This window comes from Maylandia zebra, linkage group LG2 (genome assembly GCF_041146795.1).
Source record: "Maylandia zebra isolate NMK-2024a linkage group LG2, Mzebra_GT3a, whole genome shotgun sequence".
Classification (NCBI taxonomy): domain Eukaryota; kingdom Metazoa; phylum Chordata; class Actinopteri; order Cichliformes; family Cichlidae; genus Maylandia; species Maylandia zebra.
Window position 1 is genome coordinate 32,289,336 of NC_135168.1, and position 27,483 is coordinate 32,316,818.

The 27,483-nt window shown below is 42.8% G+C and overlaps 2 protein-coding genes across 4 annotated transcripts; one reads left to right on the top strand and one right to left on the bottom strand.

The window, feature by feature from the left end:
- Positions 1-358: 358 nt before the first annotated feature.
- fgf20b (fibroblast growth factor 20b) lies at positions 359-3,429 on the bottom strand. Its single transcript, XM_004563221.6, has 3 exons — positions 2,368-3,429; positions 2,031-2,134; positions 359-1,883 (listed from the first exon to the last, which is right to left on the bottom strand). The coding sequence occupies exons 1-3, from the start codon at positions 2,639-2,641 to the stop codon at positions 1,638-1,640; spliced, it is 624 nt and encodes a 207-aa protein (XP_004563278.2). The 5' UTR covers positions 2,642-3,429; the 3' UTR covers positions 359-1,637.
- On the top strand, positions 3,406-24,748 carry micu3b (mitochondrial calcium uptake family, member 3b). Of its 3 annotated transcripts, none has more exons than XM_004563219.6 (15): positions 3,406-3,745; positions 6,705-6,852; positions 9,340-9,371; positions 9,527-9,605; positions 13,863-13,910; positions 14,018-14,100; positions 14,176-14,247; positions 16,106-16,147; positions 17,979-18,074; positions 18,509-18,597; positions 18,825-18,996; positions 21,016-21,124; positions 22,337-22,494; positions 22,947-23,015; positions 24,060-24,748. In XM_004563219.6, the coding sequence occupies exons 1-14, from the start codon at positions 3,479-3,481 to the stop codon at positions 23,013-23,015; spliced, it is 1,464 nt and encodes a 487-aa protein (XP_004563276.2). In that variant the 5' UTR covers positions 3,406-3,478; the 3' UTR covers positions 24,060-24,748. The 3 variants fall into 3 exon arrangements, with proteins under 3 accessions (XP_004563276.2, XP_004563275.2, XP_004563277.2); XM_004563218.6 differs by having other exon boundaries at positions 3,407-3,745; positions 24,057-24,748; XM_004563220.6 differs by lacking the exon at positions 17,979-18,074 and having other exon boundaries at positions 3,409-3,745; positions 24,057-24,748.
- Positions 24,749-27,483: the final 2,735 nt, after the last annotated feature.

Consider the following 27,483-nt stretch of genomic DNA (forward strand, 5'->3'; position numbering starts at 1 on the left):
ATGGAACAAGACAGGAACAAAGCCCTGTTTGAAAACTGAGTGTCTAAAGAAAGACATGCTGGAATAGGCCTGCGTGCGTTTACTGGATGGACAGGGGGATGTCCACGTGCGTGCAGGATATATAATCCACTCCTGGATGCTGTCATTAATCGACAGCAGTTGATGTTCAAGGTGTGCAGGTGGGAAAGTCCCACAGTATCACTCTGTAGACAGGAGAGAGTTGGCAGCAGGGTTGACTATCCATATCAAGACAACCCCACTGGCTCACACACTCACACACACAGTTCACAGACTGATCTTTCATGCTTCAACACAGATCTGATCCCAACCATGGAGGAAACTGTGTACAGATAAGAGATACTGCAATGTAGTTTTATTTTGATGTTCATGTGCAATTAATATTTTGAACATAAAGACATATTGAGAAAAAAAAGAGAGAAAGAGAGACTACAATTTCTTAAAGATGTCTTGGCCACCTGGACATTCTTTAATAGGACATGACAACAAGGCTACAAATCTCAAATGGTGAGCAGGACTTTCTTAATCCTTATCGCCCTGACCTCTTCTTTTTATGCAGCTGCTAAAGTGGCAGGACCCGAGCTAAAGGTCAGATTTTATTTGGCTTCGATCATGTCCTCTACGTTTGGAGCGTTCGGGAGGGAAGCTTTGAAGTTTTATGCATCCATCAGGTCTATGATTCGTCTCCAGGCGTAATGGCATCCATAAAGAAAGACAACATTGATCTCATAAGCAGGTTTAAACTGTTCAGAGGCAAAGTTAACCAGTAAAGCACACCTTTTTTTTTTTTTTTTTTTTTTATTTAAATACCCCCGTGTCAGTTGCCGTGTCAAAAAAAAAAAAAAAAAATTCACAGTAATCACATTATGATAAAATGCATGCCAGATGTGGGAATCTTTTCAAAGAATTTGCTATTGTTTTTTTTTATAATTTTTTAGTCATTAGTACTAGCTGAATAAATGACAGTTCAGTTCAGTGTGTCAGTTTTTCTATAGTACAGTTTCTAGTGGGCTTTTGTTTTCTATATTATCGTTACAATTCTAGCTGTAAAAATATATTCTCAAATAAATAAATATATAGCATAAATATGTGTATCTAAAATGAATAAATAAGCTTTTACACTTTGTTTTTTTAAACAGGTCTAAAGACAGGTGAGATTAAAGAAAAATCTGTATTCCTTCAAAGTCCTTCTGATCAAGCTACGTCTCTCTGAGTGACACTGTAGTACCATCTTGTAATGTCACAGATTCCCACAGACTCCACACCAGCTGGCATCTCTGTCCAACTGAGGAGATACTCCACAACCGTTCAGCCCTGCTTCTTATTTGTCTCCTAATCCACGCAGGTACTTTTGTGGAAACAAATGACGCCCTCATGCAGAGCGTGCAGACATTCTAGCCTGTCCTCCTGGCTGCTGAGAGATGATGGCCCGTGCATTCCTACAAGAGGCCCCCCACCCCCTTCTCCGATGCCTTTATCCCCGCTGGTCGGGCTGCTGTTCACCAGCCTGCGACCGGTCACATCCCCGCCTGCGTCCCTCCTTCTTCCTTTCTGCTCCCAGGACTGCCTGCCAAGGCTTTTTAAGCATCTATTCCTGATCTGGACCAGGCCTCCAGCTCTCAGCTGTGTCCCAGGATATCCCTGTACAGCTCTGGCACGCGCTCAGGGTCCACAGGCCTGGGCAAGAAGTGTGTAAATTTCTGGTGCCGCCTGGATTTAGTCCCATCCCTTGGTGTCCCATCTTTATTTAATGCCACAAAGTAACGCGTCCCTTTGTCTCCGTGCTTGTAGCGGTTGGATGAATACGTGTTGTACCAGTTCTCCTCAAACTGCTCCCTGAAGACACAATCAGCCGTGAGCTCCTTCTGCAACATGATGTGGGGGGAAACAGAAACACACATCCCAGTTATTCATTAGGATTATTAATTATAGAGGAATGAAAAAGTCTTTCGCAGGGGAAAAAATTGAGAAATAAAGATTTGGGCAACAGGAACAAGAGAAATGATACTTACAGAGCCATACAGCTCTCCTTTGTTGTTCATCCCCAGATAGAGTCCACTGTCCACCCCTTTAATGCTTATCAATCCAACAGCCAGGCTTATGAATTCCAAAATACCTGCAGGAGAATAACACAGTTGTTCTGTAAAGCCTGGCAGAGATAAAAGAATACGATCAAAGAAACTCAGTTCATTACCACAATTAATATTTGTAAATAATCAGAATCAGATCGAAACCTGTCTGTTCTAATACCATTGTTGGCGCGTTTTCGTTCTTCCTCTCATTTGTTTAATCTCAACTACTTTTCTGCAAGTGGAATTATATTTTGAAAAAAATGATCTTAGTATTTACCAAAACGGCTGTGGTCCTTCCTCGTGCCTTGCACTGTGCCATCCGGAAGTATTTCCAGATGAAATCCAGTTCTGCAGTACAACTGCCTCCTCCTGAGAATTCCTTTGAGGTGCGTTAAATCCGAGAATCTGTCCCCAGGTACGAGGTGCTCTTCCAGCCGCGTCTGGCTCTCCGTGAGGAAGAAATGAGAGCCGACTTGTGCGACACCGTCGATGCCGTGCCAGACGCCTCCAACTTCTCCCAGAGTGGCAGCACCACCACCAGCAGCAGCCATCGCGTCCGAGCTCAGCGGGTAAAGTTCAGAGAGGAGGTCCGGAGGGAGCGCTCTTGCGTAGTAGGCTACCTGGCTGCCACTTATTGCATGTTTACGTCCCTTCTCCTCCTGTGTTACTTAGCACATGTCCCCGTGTGGCAGTCACAGCCTCGGGTTCGTTTCCCCTGACATCAAACACTCAGAAAATCTCAGCTACTGGCTGCACAGACTTCTCCGGGTTGTTGTTGGGTTGTTTTTTTTAAGGTGCGCCTTCTTCATCAGTTGGAGGTGGGCTGCAGTTGCTGGTCAGACAGCCCGCATGTTGCATACCTGTCCACAGTAGATGCTCGCGCCTCTGTTGTGCCGTGGCGGAGGTTTCAGTAAGTAAGGGGCTCGTTGAACGCTGCAGTGCAGGTAAAAGGAGCTCCTGGAGGTTTTGTGCTCAGAGGCAGGTGCAAAACCACAGGACTCGTAGTGGGCGGGGCTGTCAGATTAGACGTGCCCTTACAGGGCCTTTTCCCCCTCTTATCTCAGTGAGAGAGAAAGAGAGTTGTTGGTGGGCTGGTGGCTTAAACTGAGCGCGCGCATCACTTAAAATAAAACCAAAAATAGCAAAGATAAACTATAAACCACTTTACATCACCTTTAACACGAGATATAACTCTACGTGTAGTTTCCCCCCCAGCAGTTCTTTCACTCCTACAAATTTGACGTTCTTTAATCCACGAGCTACTTGAAATACCCACGGCATTTCTCGCGAGCTCGCGAGTAGCAGACGGCTCGAGCTCCCCTGCTCTCCCTCTCTCTCTGTCTGTGTGTGCGCGTGATATCGGTTACGACACCATAGTGTAAACAGCCATGGCTGCACTGCGCAGGCTTATCGTTTCATTCAGCTCCAAAGCAGAGACGTTCACGGCGCAGAAACCGCCTCAAACACCCTCAAAGGCGACTAAAGCGCAGAAACTTATCGCAGCGGGAGCGAGCATCACAGCCGGCGCCGCTTATTATTACTATTACTATTATTACTCCTGCCGCTCGCACGTCGGTAGGCGCCCCGGACTGAAGAGCCACGTCGAGGCTCGACTCATGCATCTGGCGCTGCCATCAGTTTCCGCCACCGATAAGGTACGATAAAGTAAGCAGCGGCTGCTGTATGGCGACAACATTCAGCACACACACACACACACACACACACACACACACACACACACACACACACACACACACACACACACACACACACACACACACACACACACAGAGAGGAAAGAAATTAAAAATACTCTCAGTTTATCTTCAATGAACAGCAGCAACCTGAACCCCAGCACGTGATCACCAAGACAGCCTCGTGCACGTGAAGTGACAGTTATAATTATATGTCGTTACCATAAGGAGCTATCCGCGACCTTTGGTGCTGAAATGGCAAAAAAAAAAGTGGTCAAAAGGCGTCCCAGATCGCGTGGCCACCATGACTGAAGGTTTTGCCTGATTGGCTTACAGCCTATGGGCCAAGACTGAACATTTAATGTTGTGTACGCACTGCTGTGTAGATTTAAGTGGTGGACAACATAAGAGGAACACCTGACTGCATTTGTAACCAGATACTGTGCTGCAGTGTATTTGTTAATATCAGAATTTGTTCTGTGTGGTGTTTTCTAAAATACTTTTCTATAATTTACTATTTTAGCATTTTGTAAGTGGTCTGAATGACTTGTAGTATGACGATATATACTGCAGTATACTTCCTCTATCTATACTCTCACGGATCAGTTTGTCAGATGCACCGTCCTATTACCAGGTTTCACTCTTTTACCTTCACAGCTGCTTTAATTCTTCGTTTCATAAATGCAACAAGGTGGTGGAAACACTCTTCTGAGGTTCTGGTCAATGTTGACTTGACAGCATCACATAGTTGCTGCTGATGTGTCGGCTTCACTTCCACGATAGGAGTCTCCTGTATCAGCACATCCCAAAGGTGCTCTGTTTGACTGAGATCCGGTGACTGTGGAGGCCATTTGAGTGCAGTGAACTCACTGTCATGTTCAAGAGGTCAAGACTGTGATAATAAGGGGATGAGTATAATCGATACAATACTCAGGTAGGCTATAGTGTTTAAATGATACTTAGTTGTTACTAACAAGCCCCAAGTGTGCCAAGAAAATATGCCCTGCACCATCACACACCACCACCAGCCTAAACTGTCGATACAAGGCAGGATGGATCATGCTTTCATGTTGTTTCTGCCAAATTGTGGCCCTACTATCCAAATGTCTCTTGAGAAATTGAGACTCATTAGACTAGGAGTCTTTTTCCCCAACCTTCTCTTGTTCAGTTTTGGTGAGCTGGTGTGAATTATAGCCTCTGTTCTTCTGCTGCTGTAGCCCATCTGTTTCAAACTTAGACGTGTTGTGCATTCAGAGATGCTCTTCAGCATACCTTGGTTGTGTTGAGTTACTGTTGCCTTCCTATCAGCCTGAAGCAATCTGGCCATTCTCCCCTGACCTCTGGCATCAACATGGCATTTTTGCCCAGAGAATTGCTGCTCACTGGATATTTTCTCTTTTTTAGACCACTCGCTGTAAACCCTAGAGACGGTTGTGTGAGAAAATCCCAATCTGGCATTAAAAACCATGCCATGTTCAAAGTCACTTAAAAAAAAAATCACATTTCTTCCCCATTCTGGTGGTCAGTTTCGACTCCATCAGGTTTTCTTCACTGCATCTATGTGCTTAAATGCATTGAGTTGCTTCCATGTGATTGGCTGATAAGATATTTGTGTTTAAAAGAACTTGGACAGGTGTATCTAATAAAGTGGCCAGTAAGTGATCATCTTATCTAAACAGGACTGGATGTTATTTTAAAATATTATGTTTTCTTTGTAAATGAAACCTTTGTGGTGATTTTGCTTTTCAGGCGCAACATTGCCTTCTTTCAAAAAGCAAGGACAATTCATGGCATCTGAGCAGCTGTAAACCAGAACAACACACAAAGGAGTCATTTTAATTCTTTAAAGCTTCTTTAAAACATGAAGTAATTGCCAGAAAATTAAATCCTTTTTGTGAACCTTCTGATAAAAAAATTAAATATTAATTTGCATGTATGAGTTTTAATTTGTGTCATATTTGCTACATCAGGGGGAGTCACACTGATGATGTAGAAATCTAAAACCCCCCAAATTCATGTATCAAATATTGGCTTTAAAGGATTAAAACACACTGGAAAGTATATAGTATTTAGTAGCATTTAGACAAAGAGGACAACTGCAAAAAATAAATAAATAGATAAATTAAAATCCAAAGAAACAAGTAATTGCTGTCACTTCAGCAGATTTTTAAATGTTTCTGATTCAGGTCTCCCCCTGTTTATACCCATTCTTTTCAGCACCAATTATAAGCTTCATACACAGACTTTTGCAGCCTGGTTCTAATTGTTTAACCTGTGTGCATTGTGTCCTGTTACACAGCACCGCAGAAATGTGTCGACAATGCTAACAAGATTTTTACAGATCATTGGGGGATGTAAACAAACTCTTAAACCATGTGTGATGTGCTCGCTTGGCTCCACGCAGCGAAAAGATTGCTTCTTTGATATCTGTGGCTAGGAGGGAGGTAAGCTCAACTGGTGTCCACATAAAGGGGGGATCCAGGGACACAGGAAACTGGACACCAGAGTTTGGCGGACATGCTGATATTTGATGAGAGGCGGGGGTGGTTAGAGGGGGTTTAATGGTTAAGCAGAGGGGGGCACGCATTCCCCGGGTGTTTGCTCTGTGCCCAGTGGACCTGGCGGTGTGCCACCTGACAGAGAGATCCACTCTGTCTTCACCAGTCCGGCCTTCTGATCTGCCTGGGTTTGAGCAGTTGTAGGGACATTATCTGCTGTGCAGGGATGAAAAATAAGGCTGACATAACATGCGCCCCATTACCGAATTAAAGCATGGGCTTCTTTGTTGTGCCATGTGAGCGAGGCTTTTCGTGACAGAAAAAGCTTCCATGGATTTCATAAGAAGCATCTTTCAGACACTGTAATCACTGATATGATTTGCAGTATTTCATGGCACATGTGTGTCTGTGTGTGCTTGCAGACAAGGACCTACGGTCTGGATGATGGAGATGCCTACATGTCCTCCTATGAAAACAGATTTCGTCTGTTCAGTTCGGTGGAGTACGAGGGACAGCTCTACATGACTCCGCTGAACTTCATCGAGTCGGTCACTCTGAGCGAACCAAAGAGTGAGTCAGCTCCTGACAGCCAGCTCACAACACAGTGCCACATGTGCTTTGAAAGGAATGAAGGAATGAGTGTTGGTGCTCGGGTCAAATGGTTAGCCAGTCAATTAATCTCTTACTTATTCTACTTTATAAAATGCCAGGATTAGCTTGAAGATTTCACTGTGGCCTTTGGGGCTATAAAGAGTGTGTTTTCCTCCTTTTTTTCACTACACGGTCAAACAATTCATAAACTGCTTTTAAATCTTTGCCCTTTATTGAGCCAATAGGACCTTTGGAGACCTTAGAACAAGAAACTGACAGTAAAAAACCTTTTTTCAGTTCACCTATGTGTATTGCTTTAGCACATTGAAATAAATGGTAAAATTGAGTTTTGGTTCTTTTCTTACAGTTCAGTAAATAAAGCCACAATGTAAAATTCAATTCAGCTTATTTTATCTATATAAAATCAATTAAACCTCTTTATATTTTAAGGTAAAGACCCTAAAATAAATCAAAGCAAACAGAGAAAACCCCAACAATCACACGACCCCCTGTGAGCAAGCACTTTGGTGACAGTGGGAAGGAAAAACTCCCTTTTAACAGGAAGAAACCTTCAGCAGAACCAGGCTCAGGGAGGGGCGGGGCCATCTGCTGTGCCTTGTTTATAATAAACAAGCATTTTATAAAATAATCAGACATACCAGGTTCAAATCTAGGGCGCGGGTGCTCATTCCATGGAAGAATCAGCTGTTTTTCTTTTTCTTCTTTTGTAAAATAACTTTAGTATACTTAACAAAGCCACACGAAATTGTACCTTCCTGTTATGAAAACTGTTCACGGTTACAGGCCCTTGAAGCACATTTAAGTTGGCTGAAATATTTTAGCTTTTTAATTCACGTTATTCAGCCAACATTTTTGAGTCCTCAGAGCCTCTTGAATACACATCCAGGAGAGCATGATGGACAGCAAGAAATGGTGTATCCTCCCAAGCCAACCCGGCATGCTTCCACCCACACCTCATCAGGTGTTTAATTAAGCCCATGCAACACCCAAACAGTCCACCATCATCAGTGCGAGGACAGTTTGGGCTGCAGAGGGACGTAACACTTTACTTGACTGTCGTCTCTTTATCTCACGGTTTTGCGTTCCACCTTTATCAATAATCTTGTTAATTATTTTCATACTAATATAGCTTTTAGTGGCAATTGACTGCTACCTGGAGCCTCAGGTTAGGGTTGGACCAACATTTAGCACCTGTAACTATGCTGTATTGTGTCTCACAGGGGTTCATATCGGAAAGTGCCATTCCAGAAATCAGACTTTTTTAGGAGTCAGGAACTTCGGCAAAGGAATCTCATTTAGTTTCTCTGGTTAAGACTGCAGGATGTGTGTAAAATATGGAGTTTTGAATTCAGCATCTTTTTTTTCTCCTTGGCTGATCACAAAGACAGGGTGGGGACAAGTCCTTATCATTTACTGGGATGCTAATTTTACAGTGAAACGCAGGCTCTTGAGTTCAGTGGCATCCTAAAAGCAGGCGATAATGCTTCTGGTGAGATTACATTTGTTGTATTAAAGATTTATCTGACTTTGATTTATTTAAAGATGTCTCTGTCATCCGTGCACGAGGACCTGGTCTACCATTTACTTCACAAACACAGCAGATGCCGCATGGCCTCCGTGAGCTTTGTTGTTCTGCGAATGAATTAACTGCTTTTGTCAGCTGCCATTTGCTTAATTACATGTCCGTCATGTTACCAGATAAATCTCCACTCCTTCATCCGATTGTTTTCAGTTACGCAATGATTTAATAGCAGTTTTAAAAAAAGCAACAAAAAAAAAAAACCCCAGGGTGTTGTTTTCCGGAATATCCTTGTTGCTGAGGGCCTGCGAAGTATCATCGGACAATTAGACACAGCTCTAAGTGCTTTCAGTCATAACACCTGCATAAAGATAGACATCTTTACCAGCAACCTTACTTTTATGGCTCATTTATGTGGTAACAAAGTCACAGGGACCCACAGAGACCAAACAACTTAGCACAGATACCATAAATGTAATGATAAGGCAGTCTTGACTTACTGTGATTGATTGTAACATCAGGTGTGTGGCCTCTATCGCTGCATCTAATGATGAAGGTAAACAGGAGGCAGAAAGGTAGTGGCACGCTATTTGTTATTGTTGTGAAGCTGCTTAGTGTTAATTGTGTGGCTGTAATAAAGCCATGCTTTTCTGTTCAGTGCTGCCATACATAAGATCTGCAGGATCGTTATTCCAGACAGAGGCTTTAAAATGTGTCGGTGGAGGGTTAATGTCAATGTTATCGACACAGTTTCCCAGCCAGGTGTTTTTATGATGTGTTCTGCTTATCTTCTGCTTTATTGGCCCCTGGAATGTGCTCATGGAAACACACAGCGTATATTTCTGTCCCTGTAAACATTTGTTTTCACTCGTGCTTCCCAGTCCTGTACTTTTGACTCAACTAACTGTTGGCCTTGTTTCGTTTAGGTAGGAGAGTCTGCAAGTCCCTTACGAAAAAGGTGAGTTTTCCCGTCATTTGTAGCCCTTGATGCTGCTTCACAGAGCCTCCTTATCTGTGTAAAATCCTCTCAAATTACTGTAACACCAGCAAATACATCACACTGAAGGGCTAAGAAATGAATGTGAGATCAGGGATTTTCTTCTGTTCTCGCAGGAATTAGACAAGATGCTGGCTGATACCCCACCTGTTTGGAAAGGATCATCTAATTTGTTTAGAAATATCCGTGAACGAGGTAAAGAACCCACTCTCTGTGTTCCTGCTGTACACATAAATCCTTTGTGAGATTTTATTTTTTAAGGCCCTCCCATGTCTCGTTCAGTGCGTGCTCTGTTGTCCATGTGCCAATCTGGAGCAGAAAGCGTGGGTCGTAGTTTCTATCTTATCTTTCCATCAGTCTGCTAACATGTCATAGATATATTTTTAGATAACCTTTTCTTGAAGGAATGGCTCATTGATGGTACAGTACACACAACAAGGCTTGTTTGTGTCTGTAGTAAAATGCTTCAAAGGTGAAGTTATTGGAAGCTCATAAATTACATAATTATGACTGTAAGCAGCCTGTGACAAGCATCCTTGAAAAAGAAAAAAATACTTAAAAATGCTACAAATGTTAGGAAAAGATTCATAAATCTGGCGACATAGAAGAGACTAAAACTCAAGTCAAACTAATATAATACTAGAACTTAACGTTATCTCAATATATAAGCAAAGAAAATACAAAATAACAGAAAAATGCTGGGTCACAGACCCAACCTCCAAAAAACACAAGTACATAAATTATTTGTTTGGTTCAATTTAATTCAGTTTTATTTATACAGCACCAAATCACAACAACGGTCACTCCAAGGCGCTTTGTATTGTAAGGTAGACTCTACAATAATATATGCAGAGGAGAAACCCAACAATTGTTTGACTCCCTATGAGCAAGCACTTAGGCGACAGTGGGAAGGAAAAACTCTTTTAACAGGAAGAAACCTCCAACAGAACCAGGCTCAGGGAGGGGCGGGGCCATCTGCTGTGATTGGTTGGGGTGAGAGAAAGAAAACAGGATATAAAACATGCTGTGGAAGTGAGCCAGAGATTAACAACATGATTCAATGCAGAGAGGTCATGTATATATAAGGTTTTATATATATACAAGTAAATATACAGTACTTTGCCAAAGTCTTGATCCACAGGTTATTTCTTTATATTTTGCTTCCAAGGAGCCAGACTTTCTTCTAATTTTGTTTTTTTTAAAGTGGTCATGAGCAACAGTTCTCTTTCGTGTTTTTCTTTGGACACTGGGCGCCTTTATTAGCTGAAAACTTGGAAGATTTTGGCATGGTGCACATTGTATCCATAAAATAAAAGGAAACTTGAGAAGTAGATGAAAAAATACCCAGGCTTAAAAACTAACTTCAGCAGTTGATTAGTATGTGAAAAGTCATGTCTTTAATAAACTGAGACAAAACCTGAGAAATGCATCTGACCCTTTAGCTGATCCATCTACTGTTCACTGAAACCTCATCAGAAATGGTCTCAGTGGCTGTCAAGAAGCCGTTCTTAAGGAAGGGAAACGGGGACAAAAGGCTGACGTACGTATGCCGAATGACACAAGAACTGGACTGATTTGAATGTTTTGGAGAGAGAGAGGTACAACAGTAAATGTCTACAGCCAACTGTAAAACACGGTGGAGGCCCTGTCATGGTTTGAGGTGCTTTCAGCCAGTGGTGTTGGGAATCTTGTCAAAACAACCTATGATGGCCTATCAGCAAGCACTTGGTGACAGTGGGAAGGAAAAACTCCCTTTTAACTCCAGCAGAACCAGACTCAGGGAGGGGCAGCCATCTGCTGACTGGTTGGATGTGAGGGGAGTAAGACAGGACAAAAGACACACTGGGGATACTCCCAACACAGTAAAACCATACCTGGATAGACAAACACACTATCAGTGACGGACTGGCCTCCCCGGAGCCCGGACCGCAACATTATTGAAGCAGTGTGGGACCATTTTTACAGAGCCTGGAACAGAAGGTAGCCGACATCCAAAGAAGAGCTTTGAATGTTTCAGAGCTCTTCCTGAAGACTACTTAAAGAATTGAAAAGAAAGCTGCCTAAGAGAGTTCAGTCTGCACTGAAGAATAAAGGTGATCATACAAATATTCACTTTTAAGCTCGTTAGAATTGTACAAACTCTCTTTTCGCCTTTTATACTATATTTCCCTGTATGTTTGCACGTTTCAATAAATATTCCCATTTTGCTCATAAAATATAAAGAAAGGACAGGTTGCTGAAGACAGTATTGCATTTCAGACAGAGCGTCACAAATACGAAGGAGAAAAGGCAACCAAGACAGATTTTCCCTAAGTTTTGGTAAATGACCTGTATTTGTAGAGCGCTTTTACTAGTCCCCTAGGGACCCCAAAGCACTCTACACATCCAGTCATCCACACACTGGTGGAGGCAAGCTACAGTTGTAGCCACAGCTGCCCTGGGGCAGACTGACAGAAGCGAGGCTGCCATATCGCGCCATCGGCCCTTCTGGCCAACACCAGTAGGCGGTGAAGTGTGTTGCCCAAGGACACAACGACCGAGCCGGGGCTCGAACCGGCAACCTTCCGATTACAAGGCGAACTCCCAACACTTGAGCCATGATCGCCCTCTACTTTTAATTACAGTATGCAAAACACACAGTGGGATCCTTCACTTGTAAACCACTACACTATGAGCCACTATGCTCATTATACCATGCACAATTAAAAAGCTAAAACATGAAGAAGGTTAGAGCTTTTAAAATGTTCTGGTGTCACCTACTCATGTGTAGTGATTTCTTGTTGGTGGCATAAATTATCGAATTTATGTGCTAAGTTTTTACATTGACAGCTCAACTGAAATCTGTCACTTTGCACTCGGCAACATTGTGACTTCCCAGTCTTCACCGTGTGCACCGTGCAGGCTCCTGAGGCCCGTAAACCGTACACATGAACACTGCACTCTGCACGTCTTTAGCCTATATGTGCTGAAAACAGCAGACTGTGAAACTGCCGCAAACCTGAGGTCTTCGTGAGATCACACGAAGCCCAACTGAAGTTGTCGGTGTGACTCAAAGTCCCCTTTTAATGTTTCCACCTGGGCCTTCAAACTCTGAGCGCAGCAGGTCAGACGTGGCAGTGGAGCATCAGATCTCACTGTTCTGCTCTCCTCCTGTGTTGCTTTAGCTAAGTGCCAATGCTGGGATTTGGAGCTTTTAATCCTGCTGTTAAACGTTGCAGCTTTGTCAGTGAAAAAAGGACTAGATTGATCTGTGAACAAAGCGTTGCTTTTGAGAATGAGGGAGCTGTTTGAAACCAGCTGTGTCGAGACATGTCCCACTGGCCACCCCCCTGATCACCACGGACATGATGAAGCCTAAGAATGGCATTGGATTACATCTCCGGGACTGCCACTCTGTATGAAGTGTTTTTGTGGAATTCTTTGTATTGTCTAACAACATCTACTTGAGCTCAGAGGCTGAGCTTGAAGGGAGAAGGGGGGTCTCCCTCCACGAGTGAAGGTGTGTGGTATTGGTGAGACATGGCAGGAATCTTAAAAGTTTTTTTCCCTGTCTTCAAGCTGTTTAAGCTTTAAAAGCTTTGAAGGTAGAGATCTGTTGTCATTATAGGGTCATACCTGCCAAACTGAGAGAGCTGGGTGCTTTGTTTTAGAATATTTTTCGATGATTTTATGGCTGATCCCATGCACAACTGATGATCTTCTCCCACCTTAGTTTGTGCATTTGCAAAATGCTTCCAGCTCCAAGGAGAAGCATAAGACGGTAATAACTAAATCTTTCCTGACTAGTTGGGTTTTATTCCTCGAGTGTTCCTCTTTCTGAAGATATCTCCCTGCAGCAAACCTCGTACCTGAATTCTTTTCCCATAACATCCAGAGCAGTCACCCAGAACTATCTTACCTCGATTCTCGATCTTCCTGAGCAAACAAAAGCTTGGGAATGCTTTCAGAGGCAGGAGGGAGAAGCCTCCTTAGTTGGTTGAGATGTCTCCTGACACTTACTCTTCTCTTTACCGTGTCACACAACAAAGGGGGCTGAAGGATGCGACACAAAGCCCAAATCGGCTATTCTCAATCAGTGACAGATCACTCGAGAATGTATTACACCTTGTTACCCAAACACGATCAGAAAGCCACGGGCCTTAAATTTGTTTGGGTTTGTGTCCAGATAGGTCAGCTCAGTTGTAAAGTTGGTGTTTGTGTGAGGGGAACACCAAGCATGAAGTAAAAGGCACCTTTTAAGATGTTATCGCCAAGCACGAGGAGATTACCTGTGTCTGAAGGCGTGCTCTGTTTCTTTGGATGGATTGTTCATCTCGGCATCATGACTTTGAACATCTGCAAACACCTTGAGCTACCTGGTTAAGTCATTTGATGCCATTTTGAGGGTGAAAAGGAACATTTAGGTTTTTGTTTCTTGTTTTGACTCTTTTCTTTTTTTTGTCTTTGTTCTAGGTGTCATCAGTTATACAGAGTACCTCTTCCTGCTCTGCATTTTAACAAGTCAGCATACCTTTGAACTGATTTACTCTGTTATCTTTAAAATTTATATTTTAAAAAAGCAATATAAAGACGCCTGTCTGACGTAAATCCATTGTGTTTGCTTCTAGAGCCCCATGCAGGCTTCAGGATTGCTTTCAACATGTTTGACGCAGATGGAAATGAAATGGTGGACAAAAGGGAGTTCTTGGTGGTATGGAAATCACCATTATTTATCAGATTTAATCACATGGATTTGATGTTTAATATATGGTATGTTCTATCCTAGCTGGAAGAAATTTTCCGTAAGAAGAAGGACAGAAAAGACATTACTGAAGATATGCAAAGACAGGACCAGCAAGTATGAGCTTAAATCCTTTTTTAGTGGCTCTAATGTTTTTTTTCCATCAGCCTGGATTCACCAGAAAAGGCCTGAAAAGCATGCTGCATGCCGTCTGCACAAGCAACACTGTGACAAAGTTTGCAACTTATCATATAGGAACTATTGGAGGTCTGGATCTGTTTTTTTATGCGCTTATCAGAAAAGCAATGAGGCTTGCTGTGGGGTTAATTTAACACCTTTTCCTGTCTCTGTGCACACACTGGACACAGTCTATTGATATCTTGCAAATCATCAGCCCAGATGGCAGCCCCTCCCTGAGTGTGTTTCCGACTGAGGTCTCTTCCTGTTAAAAGGGAGTTTTTCCTTCCCGCTGTCACAGAATACTTACTCATGTTGGTGGTTGGGGTAGTAATCTGATTGTTGCAGTTTTTTCTCTATTAATGTAGTGTCTTTACCTTACAATATAAAGGGCCTTGAGGTGCTAGTGAACTAAACTAATAGCTCAGTATTCAAGATGTGCTCATTTCTGGCTCCACACTGAAGCCCACTTTGAAGGACTTAGCCAGTGGGTGAAGTCACATTTTTGACATCTCTCTCTGACATACAATCTATGGCAACAACATGCAACAAGGTGGTAATTCAGTGTGTCACAAAAGCTGTTCTGAGGAAACGATAGATGCCACCACTAATTTGCCTCAAGCTAAGCTATTTTTATTTAAACTGAACACGATAATGAGCTGGAGAGTTATACGCTAACGGTAGAGATAAAACTGAATGCCAAACAAATATAGCAACAAAGAGCAGCCACCGGTTTGAGTTGCAACACTAGAAAAGTGTTGCTAGCATTACTTAAGTTGGCCATTTTAACAGGGAGTTTACTGTTAATGACCTCATATGGCCGTTGAGGAACTGCAGTTTTCATTCCTTCATTATTCAGTGCATTTTCGCGCTTTGACCACAAACTGGGAATTGGTGTGAACTGACAGAGCTGAAACAAAACATAATTTTTATATATTTAGCTATTTTTTATGGGCTACAACAGCTTCTTTTTAACTGTTTCCAACTAAGAAAAAAAGAGCTTTTAGAAATCCAACGAATGCTGCCCCCTTAGAGCAGAACATAGTTTGCAGCTAAAGAGCCATATTGTCCCTGAGGAGGTGGTGGAGGCCAAAATCAGAGCTGAAAGGAGAATGAATGATTGATTTACATTCAGAAACCTCCAATGAAATGTTGTCAGTCTTCTTCTCATATGAACTTAATAAGCTGGTGAGACGGCATGTTTACTGCCTGCTCTGTTTCCCGCATTAGTGCCAAAAAAAGAAAAGAAGTAATGCAGATTTAAAGACATCAGTCTGAATCTCAACATTGAGGTCAGATCAGACTGTGTGGGTCTGTGCTCGCTTGAGACACTTGCAGTAATCCTAGAGAGAAAACTCGCTGCACAGAGGTGACGGTGGTCATACAGGGTAAAACATGCCTAAGGCTTTCATCTTTTTGGAGTTGTCTTACACTGCATGCAGGTGGATGTAAACAGGGCGAGCTCAATAGAGCGATAAGAGCGACTCTTTGAGGTCTTATCTCATAAGAACGCAGCATAGAGGAGCTTATTCTGCTGGGACAAACGTTAGCATCTCTGGACGGCCTTGAATTAAAATTGCGCCCGTATAACTATCAAAAAGATCATTAGAATGGATTCTCTAGATCAGGATGGGCTGGCTGTGCATGCGTTTATAAGGCTTAACAGTAATTTGGGACCATTGTCAGATACGCTGTCTCGACTTGATGTCTTTTCCAGCTGTCTTCCTGTTTTAAAATACATTGTGAATTATAAGCTCTGCACTAATTCACCTGTCGTCTTTTTTCTTTTGCATTTCAGAGCCTGCAGCTTTACGGAAATCACAAATCCCAGGCTCGCAGCGTATGTAGCCTGTAAACGGTGCCTCTTCTTGCACGCTTTCTGGAATGTGGTCTCCTTAACCTGAGTTATCATAGGAAATATACATGTTTCTGAGGGGCTGACACCACCCGTATTTGTCCGAGATAACCTCACTTCACATTCAGTGAAATCCGAAATACCTCACTCTGTGCTTTAGAATTATCTCATATTTGTGTGTGTGGCAAAAGCAGGAGGGGTGCAGCTCAGATGATTTATGTACTCGCCTTTTGTCAGTGTTGGGCAAGAGATTTCACTTCAAAAAGCTCTTACCTGAAGACTGACACCGCTTTTGCTCGGACCCACATGTTTTATTTTTACAGTTTCTTGAGGAGTGGTATTTAGGCTCAGGTTACCTTTAGAGATGGGTTTGACCATGAAGATGCCAGTCAGACGGGAGCAGCAGAAGCACTGTGAAAGCCGCTCTGCAAACACGTAGGAGAGCCTGCAGCTAACTCAGAGCGCTGTTTGAACACTTTACCTGTAGGTGTGTCTTCTTCTTCTTTCTTTTTTGTGTGTTTTGATTCCCTCTGCTTTACTGTAGGTGTCTTTCCTGCACAGAGTTCAAAAGTCAAACCTTTTCAATAAGACATAACAGGCACGTCTTGAGTGCTGCGGTTGGGCTTTCCCCAGCATATTCTAATTACAAGTGTTTCAGAGTCTTTTCATGGGATGAGATGGGAACAGCGGCCAGCATTAAAGAGCTGTTCCGTAATTAGCTGCGGGATCATGCCGTACATCTCCCTCTCTGCTAAGAAGCACTGAGGCGTAGACGAAGAGCTGTTTTATCAGCTGTCTCGCTTTCTCCCTCGGGCCTGAGAGATGAAAAAAAGAACTGAATAAGATAAATAAATATTATGAAATGAAGCAAGCCACACTTAAGAACACGTGTCAGCAGCAGCTGGCTGCTTCTGGTTGGTTTTTGCAATACTTTTGTTTTTCAGGGAGGTGATGTCGGGACTTGAGAGGCCTTGAGGCTCAAGAAACGATGGGTTGAAATAATAAACAATGAGAATGAGAGGGGACCAACATCTTTTGTTTCATAAGTGGGAGTTACATTTGTTTTTCTTCACTAAACAGAAGACTGGTTTCCTGTGATCTTTTTTTCTTTTTTTTTATTGCACATCAGTAAGGAGAAAATGTTTTCTGGAGCAGCTGTAGTCGCTCCGCGGCAGCTGGGAAGGCTAAGGAAGAAGTGTAAACTGTAATAATGGTAATTATCCGTTAATCAAAGATCTAAGCCGCCCGAGCTCGTTGAGAAAAATACAGCAGAGTGGCTTCCAGTAAGCATCGAGCAGTGGATGTGACGTGGGGCAAAAAAACACTACAGTTCTGGAGATGGAAGGTGTTCGATTGCCTGCATTTACTTTGCAGTGTAGCATCAAACGATGACATATTGTCGGATTCAGTTTCAGCGCTGACCCGGCATGAATCCTCCTCCAGGTCTTACACCTCGCATGCTTTGGACATGTGTTAGCCACGTTGGCTCGACATCCCTGCCAAGAGGCTGCATGCATCGCTGCAGCGCAGGCTCATGTCAGGGCCGATCAGCCTCTCGGATACGCAGGTGTCAGCCCCGCGCTGTTTCTGCATGTGTCTGTCCCCGTTGTCTCTGTGGGTATTCAGCTCACCTGTCTGTCTGTCTTTTTTTTGTATGCCTGCCCAGTTCTCCATCTCGCTCTGTTTCCTCGATCCTCCCGCCTGTAACGCCGTGTACCGTCTGAGTCTGTTCATCCACCTTCCATTCCCCTTCTCTTGGTGACACGAACCAGATGTGTTATGTCTTCTAACAGCTGTGCTTCGATTGCTACCACAGGTTCTAAAAAAAGACGGTCAGCATGTGGCTGCCCGAGGCATGTGGGATGTTCTCAGACGTGGCACGAGTCAAGTTCTGTTTTCTGATCTCACCGAGGTAGCCGGGCACTTTTTTTTAGCTGTTTTGCTAAATAATCACAAAAACGATGCTGTGCATGATCCTCAGTTTCCTGATGCTTCTGCTGGAATCTGACAATAATGTGTTAGGGAGCACAGCGCTCTCCACTTACGCATCTGTCTAATCAGTGGTGTGAATTTTTTAAATGGCGCGTCGACAGGAAGAAGCGTGGCATGGCTGATGGTTCTGTTGCATGGCACACGTTTGTTAAAAAGGAGAATTAATTAATTCTGAGTCGAGCTGAATCTGGAACATTCAAAAGCTGAACCTGACAGCTGGATGGGAAGTTTTGTTGAAACTTTGTTTCTGCTTTAATGGTTGCAGTAATCAGTGGGATTTGTTGCATTGTGTGGTTTTGCAGTCTGTAGCTAAATCTGTGTGTTAATGCTGTGAACTTTTGTTCCCTCTCATAGAACGTGGACTTAAAATCGGAGACCACACTCTTGGTGCATTTCTTTGGGAAAAAAGGCAAAGCTGAGTTGAAATTTGAGGATTTTTACAAGTGAGTCGAGAAACCCGTTGCTTGCTCGGTGATTAATGACGATGTCCCTGGAAAAAAAAAATCATTATCTGATGCTATTATACGGCCATTAATCATTTTCATACCGTACCGTACTAACCCACCGACAGTTAGTGGTTTTGTTATTGACTATGTTAAGTATTCCTTTGTACCAAGCTTCTGGCGATGGCGTTTCCTGTCAGCAGCTGCCGTCTGTCTCCCTCCTTCAGGTTCATGGACAACCTGCAGACAGAGGTGCTTGAGATAGAGTTCCTCTCCTACTCCAAAGGCATGCCCACCATCGGCGAGGAAGATTTTGCTCAGGTCCTCCTTCGCTACACCAATGTCGAGGATGTTAGCGGGTATCTGGAGAACATGCGTCACAGTATACCAGATGAAAAGGTGCGCTTTTACCTTCAATTTCCCTTTGAACATTACTCAAACAACGAGGTTTAACCTACAGTATAATATAATCCAATACCACCAGTATACTCGCAAAGTATCCCCCTACTTCCTAACAATGAATTTAAGAAGTACATCTGTATTTTCATCATAGCCTGTATGAATGAAAACTCTAATGTCACCCGAAGTTTAAAGTATTGCACCTTTAAAAAATAAAATAAAATACCATATTCATGTGTCCATGCCCTTCATCATACAGCATGATAAAGGCCGTGGTCTTATTCATGCTGTCACAAAACCTTTAACCTTCATTTAGTTGGAAGAGTTGAGTTATATGCATGTCATAGTCAGTACAATTGTTATGAAGGGGTAAATATACGGTGGCCCTGAGAGGTCAAACGCACTGCAGCCTGAGAAAACACCAGCAAAAGCACTGAAAAGCCAACAAAACACCGAAACCGAAACATTGTGTTTTGTGTGCTTTTGCAGCATTTTGTCTATTTGCTTGTGTTTTCTTAAATTGCCTGGCTGCTGTAGACTTAGCTATAATGACCAAATAATTTTTGCAGCAGGTTGTATACATTGTCCCCCCTGATGCCCATGAGTCGGCTTGCTTTTGGAGCCTCAAGTGGCCACACAGGGAAGTGCAGTTTTTGGCAACTGTGCATTGACTTTGTTTTTCTGCAGCAGCAGCCGCAGCTCAGAATTTCTGCATTTCACTGGATTTCACTGTAATTAGCTGCTGAGTATAAGAAAAGAGGGTTGACATTTTTTTGTGCCAAACTTTAGCTTGAAGATGGTTAGTTTAATTCAACTAAGTTTGCACTTAAATATGCATGGGAATGATATCGCCCCTATAGTCCAGTATACTCTCTATCCTAAATGGAAGATATGTGTTGCTGCTAATTGGCAAACTACTACATCAGACAAGATAAGACCTTGTGAAGCCACAAAATATTGTGGCCGTCCTGTTAAATTCCCAAAATGAAAGAATTCCCACTTCTGTGTGGCCCGAATAAAACACAAAGCTTCAAAATTGCTAAACCCCAATAAAAACAACTGCAAAAGTCATAACACTGCATCACTCCAGCAGTCGGAGGGGATTTCCAAAAGCTATGCAGACTTTTCACTAGATGCTCTGTAGAATCATGATTCTTCTACAAAGACAAAGTTTGGATCCTCGCGTGGCTTTAATCCCGAAGTAGTCTGCGAAGATATTGGTTTACATGAACATGGAAGCATTTCACCCATCTCTTCCTTTTAATGCCGCTCTGTGAATTAGCTGTTGAGTGAAACAGCCTCATTTTGGCTTGAATTTGTTTTTCCTCTTGGCACGCTGACCCGCATGAGAAGGTGCCAGCAGCTCCTCAGCCAACTGGAGTAGCCTGTTGCTAGATTTCCATTGATAATCAAGTGGGTCTCATCATTACGCTGAGAGATATTTTATGGCTCTCACATTGTTAAAACAGCAAAGCATCACAGATTAGTCATTACTCCATTTGTTCGGCTGTGTGTGTTGTCTGTTTGGCTGGGCCCCCGGCGAGAGAAGCAGCTAGTAGCTGCAGGATGGTTGAGTGGACATCAATGGGCTCAGTGTTATAGTCATCAGCCAAGCCTGAGATGTTTGGGGATTCATCACTTTTGTTTTTGTTTATTCAAGTATCAGGTTAATCTGCTTTAGAAAAGTCTGCAAACGGCCTGACCTCTTCCCAAAAGCGACGATCCTCCCCCCCTTCCTCACCCACTGCTGACAGCTCAGCGTGTCCATACCGCACAGGGAAAATCCAGCAATGTATACTTTGTCTGTTTGGGTGTGTTATCTATCTGATGACTCCAAGGTCCCACACACACTAAAGGATTCCCCACCAGATGAAAGAAAGCAGATTACACATTGTGTGAATTTTAGCACACGGTGCCGGAGTGTTGACACATGTGTCTTGTTTGCTTTACGTGTCTCGGCGGTATCGTGTCCGTGAATAAAAGCTTTGCCTTTTTTATTTGGTTATTATTCCTGTGCAGGGAATCACTTTTGAGGAGTTTCGGTCCTTCTTCCAATTCCTTAACAACCTGGAGGATTTTACCATCGCCATGCAAATGTACAACTTTGCCAACCGCTCAACTGGGCAAGGTAACGTCTCACATTGTGGATGCATGGACAGAAGGTGCTTTTAAAGTGATTTTAGTTTTATTTTGTGTCTCTGACTTCTTGTTGTCTGTCTCTGACTCATGGGGGAAAACCAAAAACACAACTTCTAAACTTCTATAGAAAGGACCAACCATTTCGTAGTCTACCTGGACTAATTATGAAGAGTTTTAAGTCGAGAAAAATCCATCCATCCATTCTCTTCCGCTTAACCTTTTTCAGGCTTGCGGGAGGACTGAAGCCTATCCCAGCTGTCTCAGGGCGAGAGGCAGGGTACACCCTGGACAGGTCGCCAGTCTGTCGCATGACGTCGAAATCTGTGATATAACTACAGTTTATGATTATTCCAACTCTAATGTTCAATTTCTTTATGTTTGTAAAAAGAGACAAAAAGTGCAGAGTTTAAACGTCTCCTTAGCATCATTACCGTTAACAGATCTGAAAAAAAAATGGTACCATCATCTAGCTAGAGCCAGAAAAAGTAAATCCACACCTGAACACTGAATCTACATGTGAGTGTATTAACAGATTACAACTGCTCAAGCAGCCTCCAGTGCAGCAGGTTACCTGCCTGCAGGGATTTGCTCCCATGCAGCTACAGGCAGTTTTGTGAGGCTGGTCAGAGATGATGGGCTCGATGACCTTTGACTCATAGGTGACTTTGACTGAAGTGTTCAGCCTGCGCTTTAGCTGCTCCTGTTTAAAATGTGATTCGATGCTTTGTGTAGAACTCGAGTCTTAAATCCATTCGATTAAAATAGAAGTATATTTATTTGTTGCACAGAGTGTCGTAAATTCCTCCACCAGTCTGAGTTGTGCTCTTCATGAATAAATTAACCGCTCTGACTTTCATTTAAAAGTTGAGAGAGCTTTAATATTTATAATATTGCTCCTTTGACCAACCACAGCATTAGATTCACCAACCTAATATGGTGATGGTGCCACGAAAACAGCTTGGAGCCACTCAGGGCATAAATAAGGCCTTCTGAGGGTGCCTCGTGTCCTTGGTCTGACATATCGCACAGATGCTTAGTTGGACGGAGATCCGGGGAATCATGGAGCGTGGCAGGACTGCAGCAATGTTTAGGTGGATGGTATCAAAGTATGATCCACATAATTGCGAGGATCCAAAGCTTGATACTGATGTTTGATACTGTTAACATTGGTAATACACATGTGATAATGTGTCATCTGCAGAGGAATTTGCCAGAGCGGTGTACGTGGCCACCGGCATCAAACTGACCCCCCACTTGGTCAGCACTGTCTTCAGGATCTTCGATGAGGACCACGACAATAAGCTCAGCTACAGGGAGTTTGTTGGCGTCATGAAGGACCGGCTGCACCGCCGTGCTGGGGTAGGACAGCTGAGGGCTTTTATGCATTATTGATCTATTTTCTGCTTTTTTTTTCTTTAACTCTCTCTGTCAGTGCAAATGGGCTCAAAGGTGAGCACATAAATCAGAGTCAAACAGGAAAATACGGTTTAATTAAGAACTCAAATATGCATGTTTACATTCAGCGATACTAATTTCCTCTACTTGATCAGCTTCTAGTAACAAAATCGTCATGTGTTCTGCTTAATTTTGACTTTAAGTAAAGGCTGATTTTGTGCCATTTTTCTTTAGCTTGCAGTATCCTTAGATACACCACATAGTAATGTTTAAATTACACTCCTGCTGCATTTTGTCACTGAAACACAACTCAAAGAGTTGAGCTTTATATGGCACTATACTGCCATCTAGTGGCTTCTCTTCAAATCAAACTGACTTTCTTTCTCTTTCTTTCCCCTTTCGCACATAATTCACAGGGCGTCCGAGTGGAGGAAAAGTTTGTCTCTTTCAAATCCTGCATGAAGAAGAAGCTTTCAGGCAAATAGGTAAAAGTTTTTTGCACGGTGTCAGCGTTCACTGACGAATGGGACAAAATACAAAGAATTAAAAACTGCACTACAGCAGCACACAGTCTTTGGAGATGTGTTTGAAGCCCACGCTGTCCTCGTCGGCAGCATTAAGTTTCACTGTAATATTAACGCCTGAACAACTGCCACCAGATACCGGCTTAGGCCTGCATACATGAGCAGTGAGCAGTGCAGTTTAAAGCTGTATACATGTTTCAAAGGAACCTCGCAGGAGAGGGCATAATAATCTGATCTCTGATTAAAAAAAAAAGGAAGGAAGGAAGGAAGAAAAGGAAGGAAGAAACTAAAGGAAGGAAGGAACAGTGGTGAACCGCTGGCAGGGTCATGGACAGGCAATGCTGACTGATGCAAACGGGGAGTGAAGGCTGGCCCGCATGATCCGATCCAACAGGCGAGCTCATGTAGCTCAAACTGCTGGAAACTTAATGCTGGTTCTGACAGAAAGGTGTCAGAATACACAGAGCATCACAGTTTGTTGTGTATGGAAATGCTTCTATAGGAATAAGGTGAGCTGGTGAAGGCACTGTTAGGTTGTGGGTAATGTCTGCTGGAATGGTTTGAGGAGCACAACAATGAGTTTGAGGTGTTGACTTGGCCTCCAAATTCCCCACATCTCAACTTACAGGACTGAAAGGATCTGTTGCTAACATCCTGGTTCCAGATACCACAGCTAGTGGAGCCCGTGCCTTGATGGGTCAGGGATGTTTTGGCAGCAAAAGGGGCACAAACATGATATTAGGCAGCTGGGCACAGTGTTGTGCTCAATAGGTGTACAGAGCCTGTGCTAAAAATTTACTCTACTAAACTTACATCATACTTCAAAAGACCTTGATTTTTTTTCTTCTCTACATACTTGCAGGACTGCTGCTTCACTGAGCTCCATGACCTTTTTTAAGAGAAGGTTTTTGTTCCTCAGAGGGAAACACTGAATTGTCTTAATGCTCCCTTAATGCGATTTGGTTTCATGGTTACTTTTTTCTCTTCTCTCTGTTTTGTCAGCAGGTGCAGGTCCCAGCACCAGTGCATGTCTTACAGTGTGGATCAGCAGCGTCTCCTCTCTGCGACGACAGAAGGGTTAATGCACACTGCAGCACATTATTGCTCTATCTTAGAAGCTTTGAAATAAACAGGATGTGGCACGAAGAGGATGTGGTCAGCCAAATGGAAGAGGCGTTGTAAGCGGTCAAATGAACACAGTGACCTGCTACTTAACACCCAGCGTTACAGGACTCTGCAAGTCTAACTATATGCTTTTGCTATTTATTGTTGCTGACTTTTATTTATTAATTTAAAAAAGAAAAATCAGGGTTTTCTTATTAATGCTTAAGTATTTTTTTTGGTCACTCGTTCTGTCCTGAGCCTGATATGCCTGCATACTTGGTCCTTTTGTGGTCTCTGCAGCCCCCCTGAACAGATCAGCTTCCCCTCCTCCTCTCGCTCGCCCCCAAAGCTCTGCAGCTAAAACCCTCCAGGATCCTCCAGAGAGGCAGCAGGCCCGAACACACTCACTGTGGCTTTCCCCCCCGTTTGACTACAGGCAGCTAACAGTGTTAATCATTTCTTGGCTGGTGCAGAGAAGTGCTTTCACACCACTTGCAGGGATGACCTCTGTATAAACGTATGCAAAATGCTAAAGCCATATGTTTGTTTCACTCCTGAGCTTTAATATAAATGGAGTTACCGAAACTAAATGTACTGTTCCTTTAACTTCCACTTATTGTAATGAGTTCTTAAGCAATGTCATGCTTTGGGTAGAGCTGTGCTGAGGGAAAAAAAGTTACATGCTTTAATATTAACCAGACTAATGTGTTTGCATTTCAGACTACTCTCTGTTTAAATATTGGAATAGCTTAGCTGCCTCTTTATTTCAGATCAGGCTTTGACTGTTACACCGACATGCACGTCACTCACGTGATCACTGTTTTCACGCCTGTAAGCGAATAAACCGCTCTCGGCCGAGCGTCCTCTCAACAAACTGCTGTTGCTTTCTCCTCTCTGTGATTACAGTGGACTGGTGGCAGCACCACACTAGATAAAATTAGCTGTTTTAATCTCAACCTGAAGGCAAATCATTAACAGTATTAATCATTGGGAACTTGGGGCTGTGTGGGTGTTCAAGACTCTAATCAGGGGCTTTTTTTAATCTTTGAATGATTAATTCAGCTCTAATCCTGCACTTACTGAAGTTACATGAAAGGTAGTGTCATTTCAGTGATCACACATTCATTCTTAGCTATTCAACTGTACTTTGCATTCCAGCTTGTTTTGATGAGGGCTTCACTTTTCCTTCACTTTCATGTGAGCAATCAAGTTCATATAAACAGATATTGTGCCATCTGAAAATGTCTGTTTAGTGGTGCTTCAGCAACTTCAAAGAACTGCACCAAGTTGAGAGACTATAAACATTAAAGAATTCCACATTCCACAGGCTGAGGAGCATCACTTATCCAAGTGTATTAGTCTGAATCCATGTGGAAATGTAACCGACGCCTGCTGTTGTGTCACGTTGTGGCTTCACTGAAAGCTTCAGGTCATCTGCGCTGCCCTCCAGCGCCATCTCTTCAATCAGTTTAATTTCCCTCCATTTAACTGGGCTGTACTTCCCAAAGTAACACACATTCATAAGGATATTTTCACTTTATCGTCAGATAAAACCTTACATCAGCTATTCTCATGTAAACTCACGTATTCATGATCACAATTAATTAAGCTTTGCACAACAGGGCTCTCAATAATGTGCATAGCAAATAATAATAATACACATGTGTAATATATTAATTAGTAAAATAAATACTTTTGAAAACTGGTCAAAAAGTGAGCCATAATGATCTGGATTGATTGACTTGATTGATTTTGGTCCGTGTACCCAAACACTGTGAGGCACACGAGGGGAGAGTCCATAGAATGAGCACAAGACCTGTAAGTGCTTATTGTTCTATCATTTATTCTATTATAGTTATATTTATAATTATGATTCATTTGTGGCCCACATTAAGTGTAGGTTGAAGTCCTTTCTGAAGAAATTTAAATACATTTTCTGTCCTTTGGTACATTTTACACGCATCAATTTGCAACGTTTGTAAAGTTCAACACATAAATTAGGGGATAACCAGCTTATACTGAAATATAATACAGTGAAGCTCCCAGTGATTCTGTGGTGCTTTCAAATAATTATTTTCATTGTTTATCATACTGTGTTGTCTTTGCTGAGTATTTCGCACTGTCCTTTTTTCTGTTTGCTAACTTCCTCTTCTTACATTACTCTATGAGTGCAGGCTGTATTATAGAGCATCCTGACTGGGTATGCCGTTGGGATGCAAGATGTTACTGTGCAGAGTTTTGGCGTGCTCTCTCTCAGTCTTCACTCCGAAGATTAAGAAGCTTTAGACCTGCAAAGGTTTGTGGTGTCATGCCCTGGCCCTAACCATGCAACATCAACTTTTGAAAAGACATGGCTGCACAACTTTGCACGTGCCTTCAGGGTTGCCCTTTTTGAATGAAGGAGAAAAAATGTCACAATAACAGCCTGCATCTCAAAGGCATACTGTGTCAGGGTACTCTAAAACAGCCTGCTCCTCTATACTAATGTTTCTTTCAATGTAAGAAGGGGAGGGTTAGGATTCTCTACAACACAGTCTGAAGGGGAAAAATATATGTTCTCCCTTCTAAATAAGAGGCCATGTTAACGCTGTAGCCTACACAACTGGAGCATGTGTTGATATGAAATGAGAAAAGGAGGTTAGAATACAGCCCGCACCCAGGAATGAGTAAATGTAAGGGCAAACACTACATACTATTACATATTAATACTAATATTTATAATCTAATGTGTGCCTATCCCTTTTAAAATACTAAGAAGGTGCTCTTTACTTACATTTTTATGGGATATTTGTTTCTGTTTCCCTTTGAACCTCCAGTTCTTTGCTTTTTTAAAAATCATAAATCACTGTGCAAAATATGGCACACGCTATAGTGTGCAGTCTGCCTGTACAAAGCATCCTGCGGCAGGACTGCGAGAATATTTTGCAGGTGGAGATGCAGTAGAAGCAGCTGGATCGCGCAGACCTCCGCCTCCACTGTCAAGCAATGATTAAACACAAAGGTAGGACGGAGAGAGAGGGACAGAAGAGCGAACAAACAAACAAGAACACAGAGAGCAGGATGAGTGTGTGAGGAAGGAGCTGAATCACATCACTCACTCCATCTGAACAAAAAAATAAAACAGACCAGAGAGGTACAACTGACCTCACAGTCTTGTGTAGACTGGACCTATATTTGTAGTCGGCGCGCGCGCACGAGTCCGTCTGAACTTGCTGAACCCATTTTCTGCGCGCGCTGAAAAATGTGCCAGGCTTGCAGCATCCCGCGGACGTCATGGCAACCTGTGGGGAAGCAGGCGAGCGCGGACTCGTAGTGAATGTGTGCT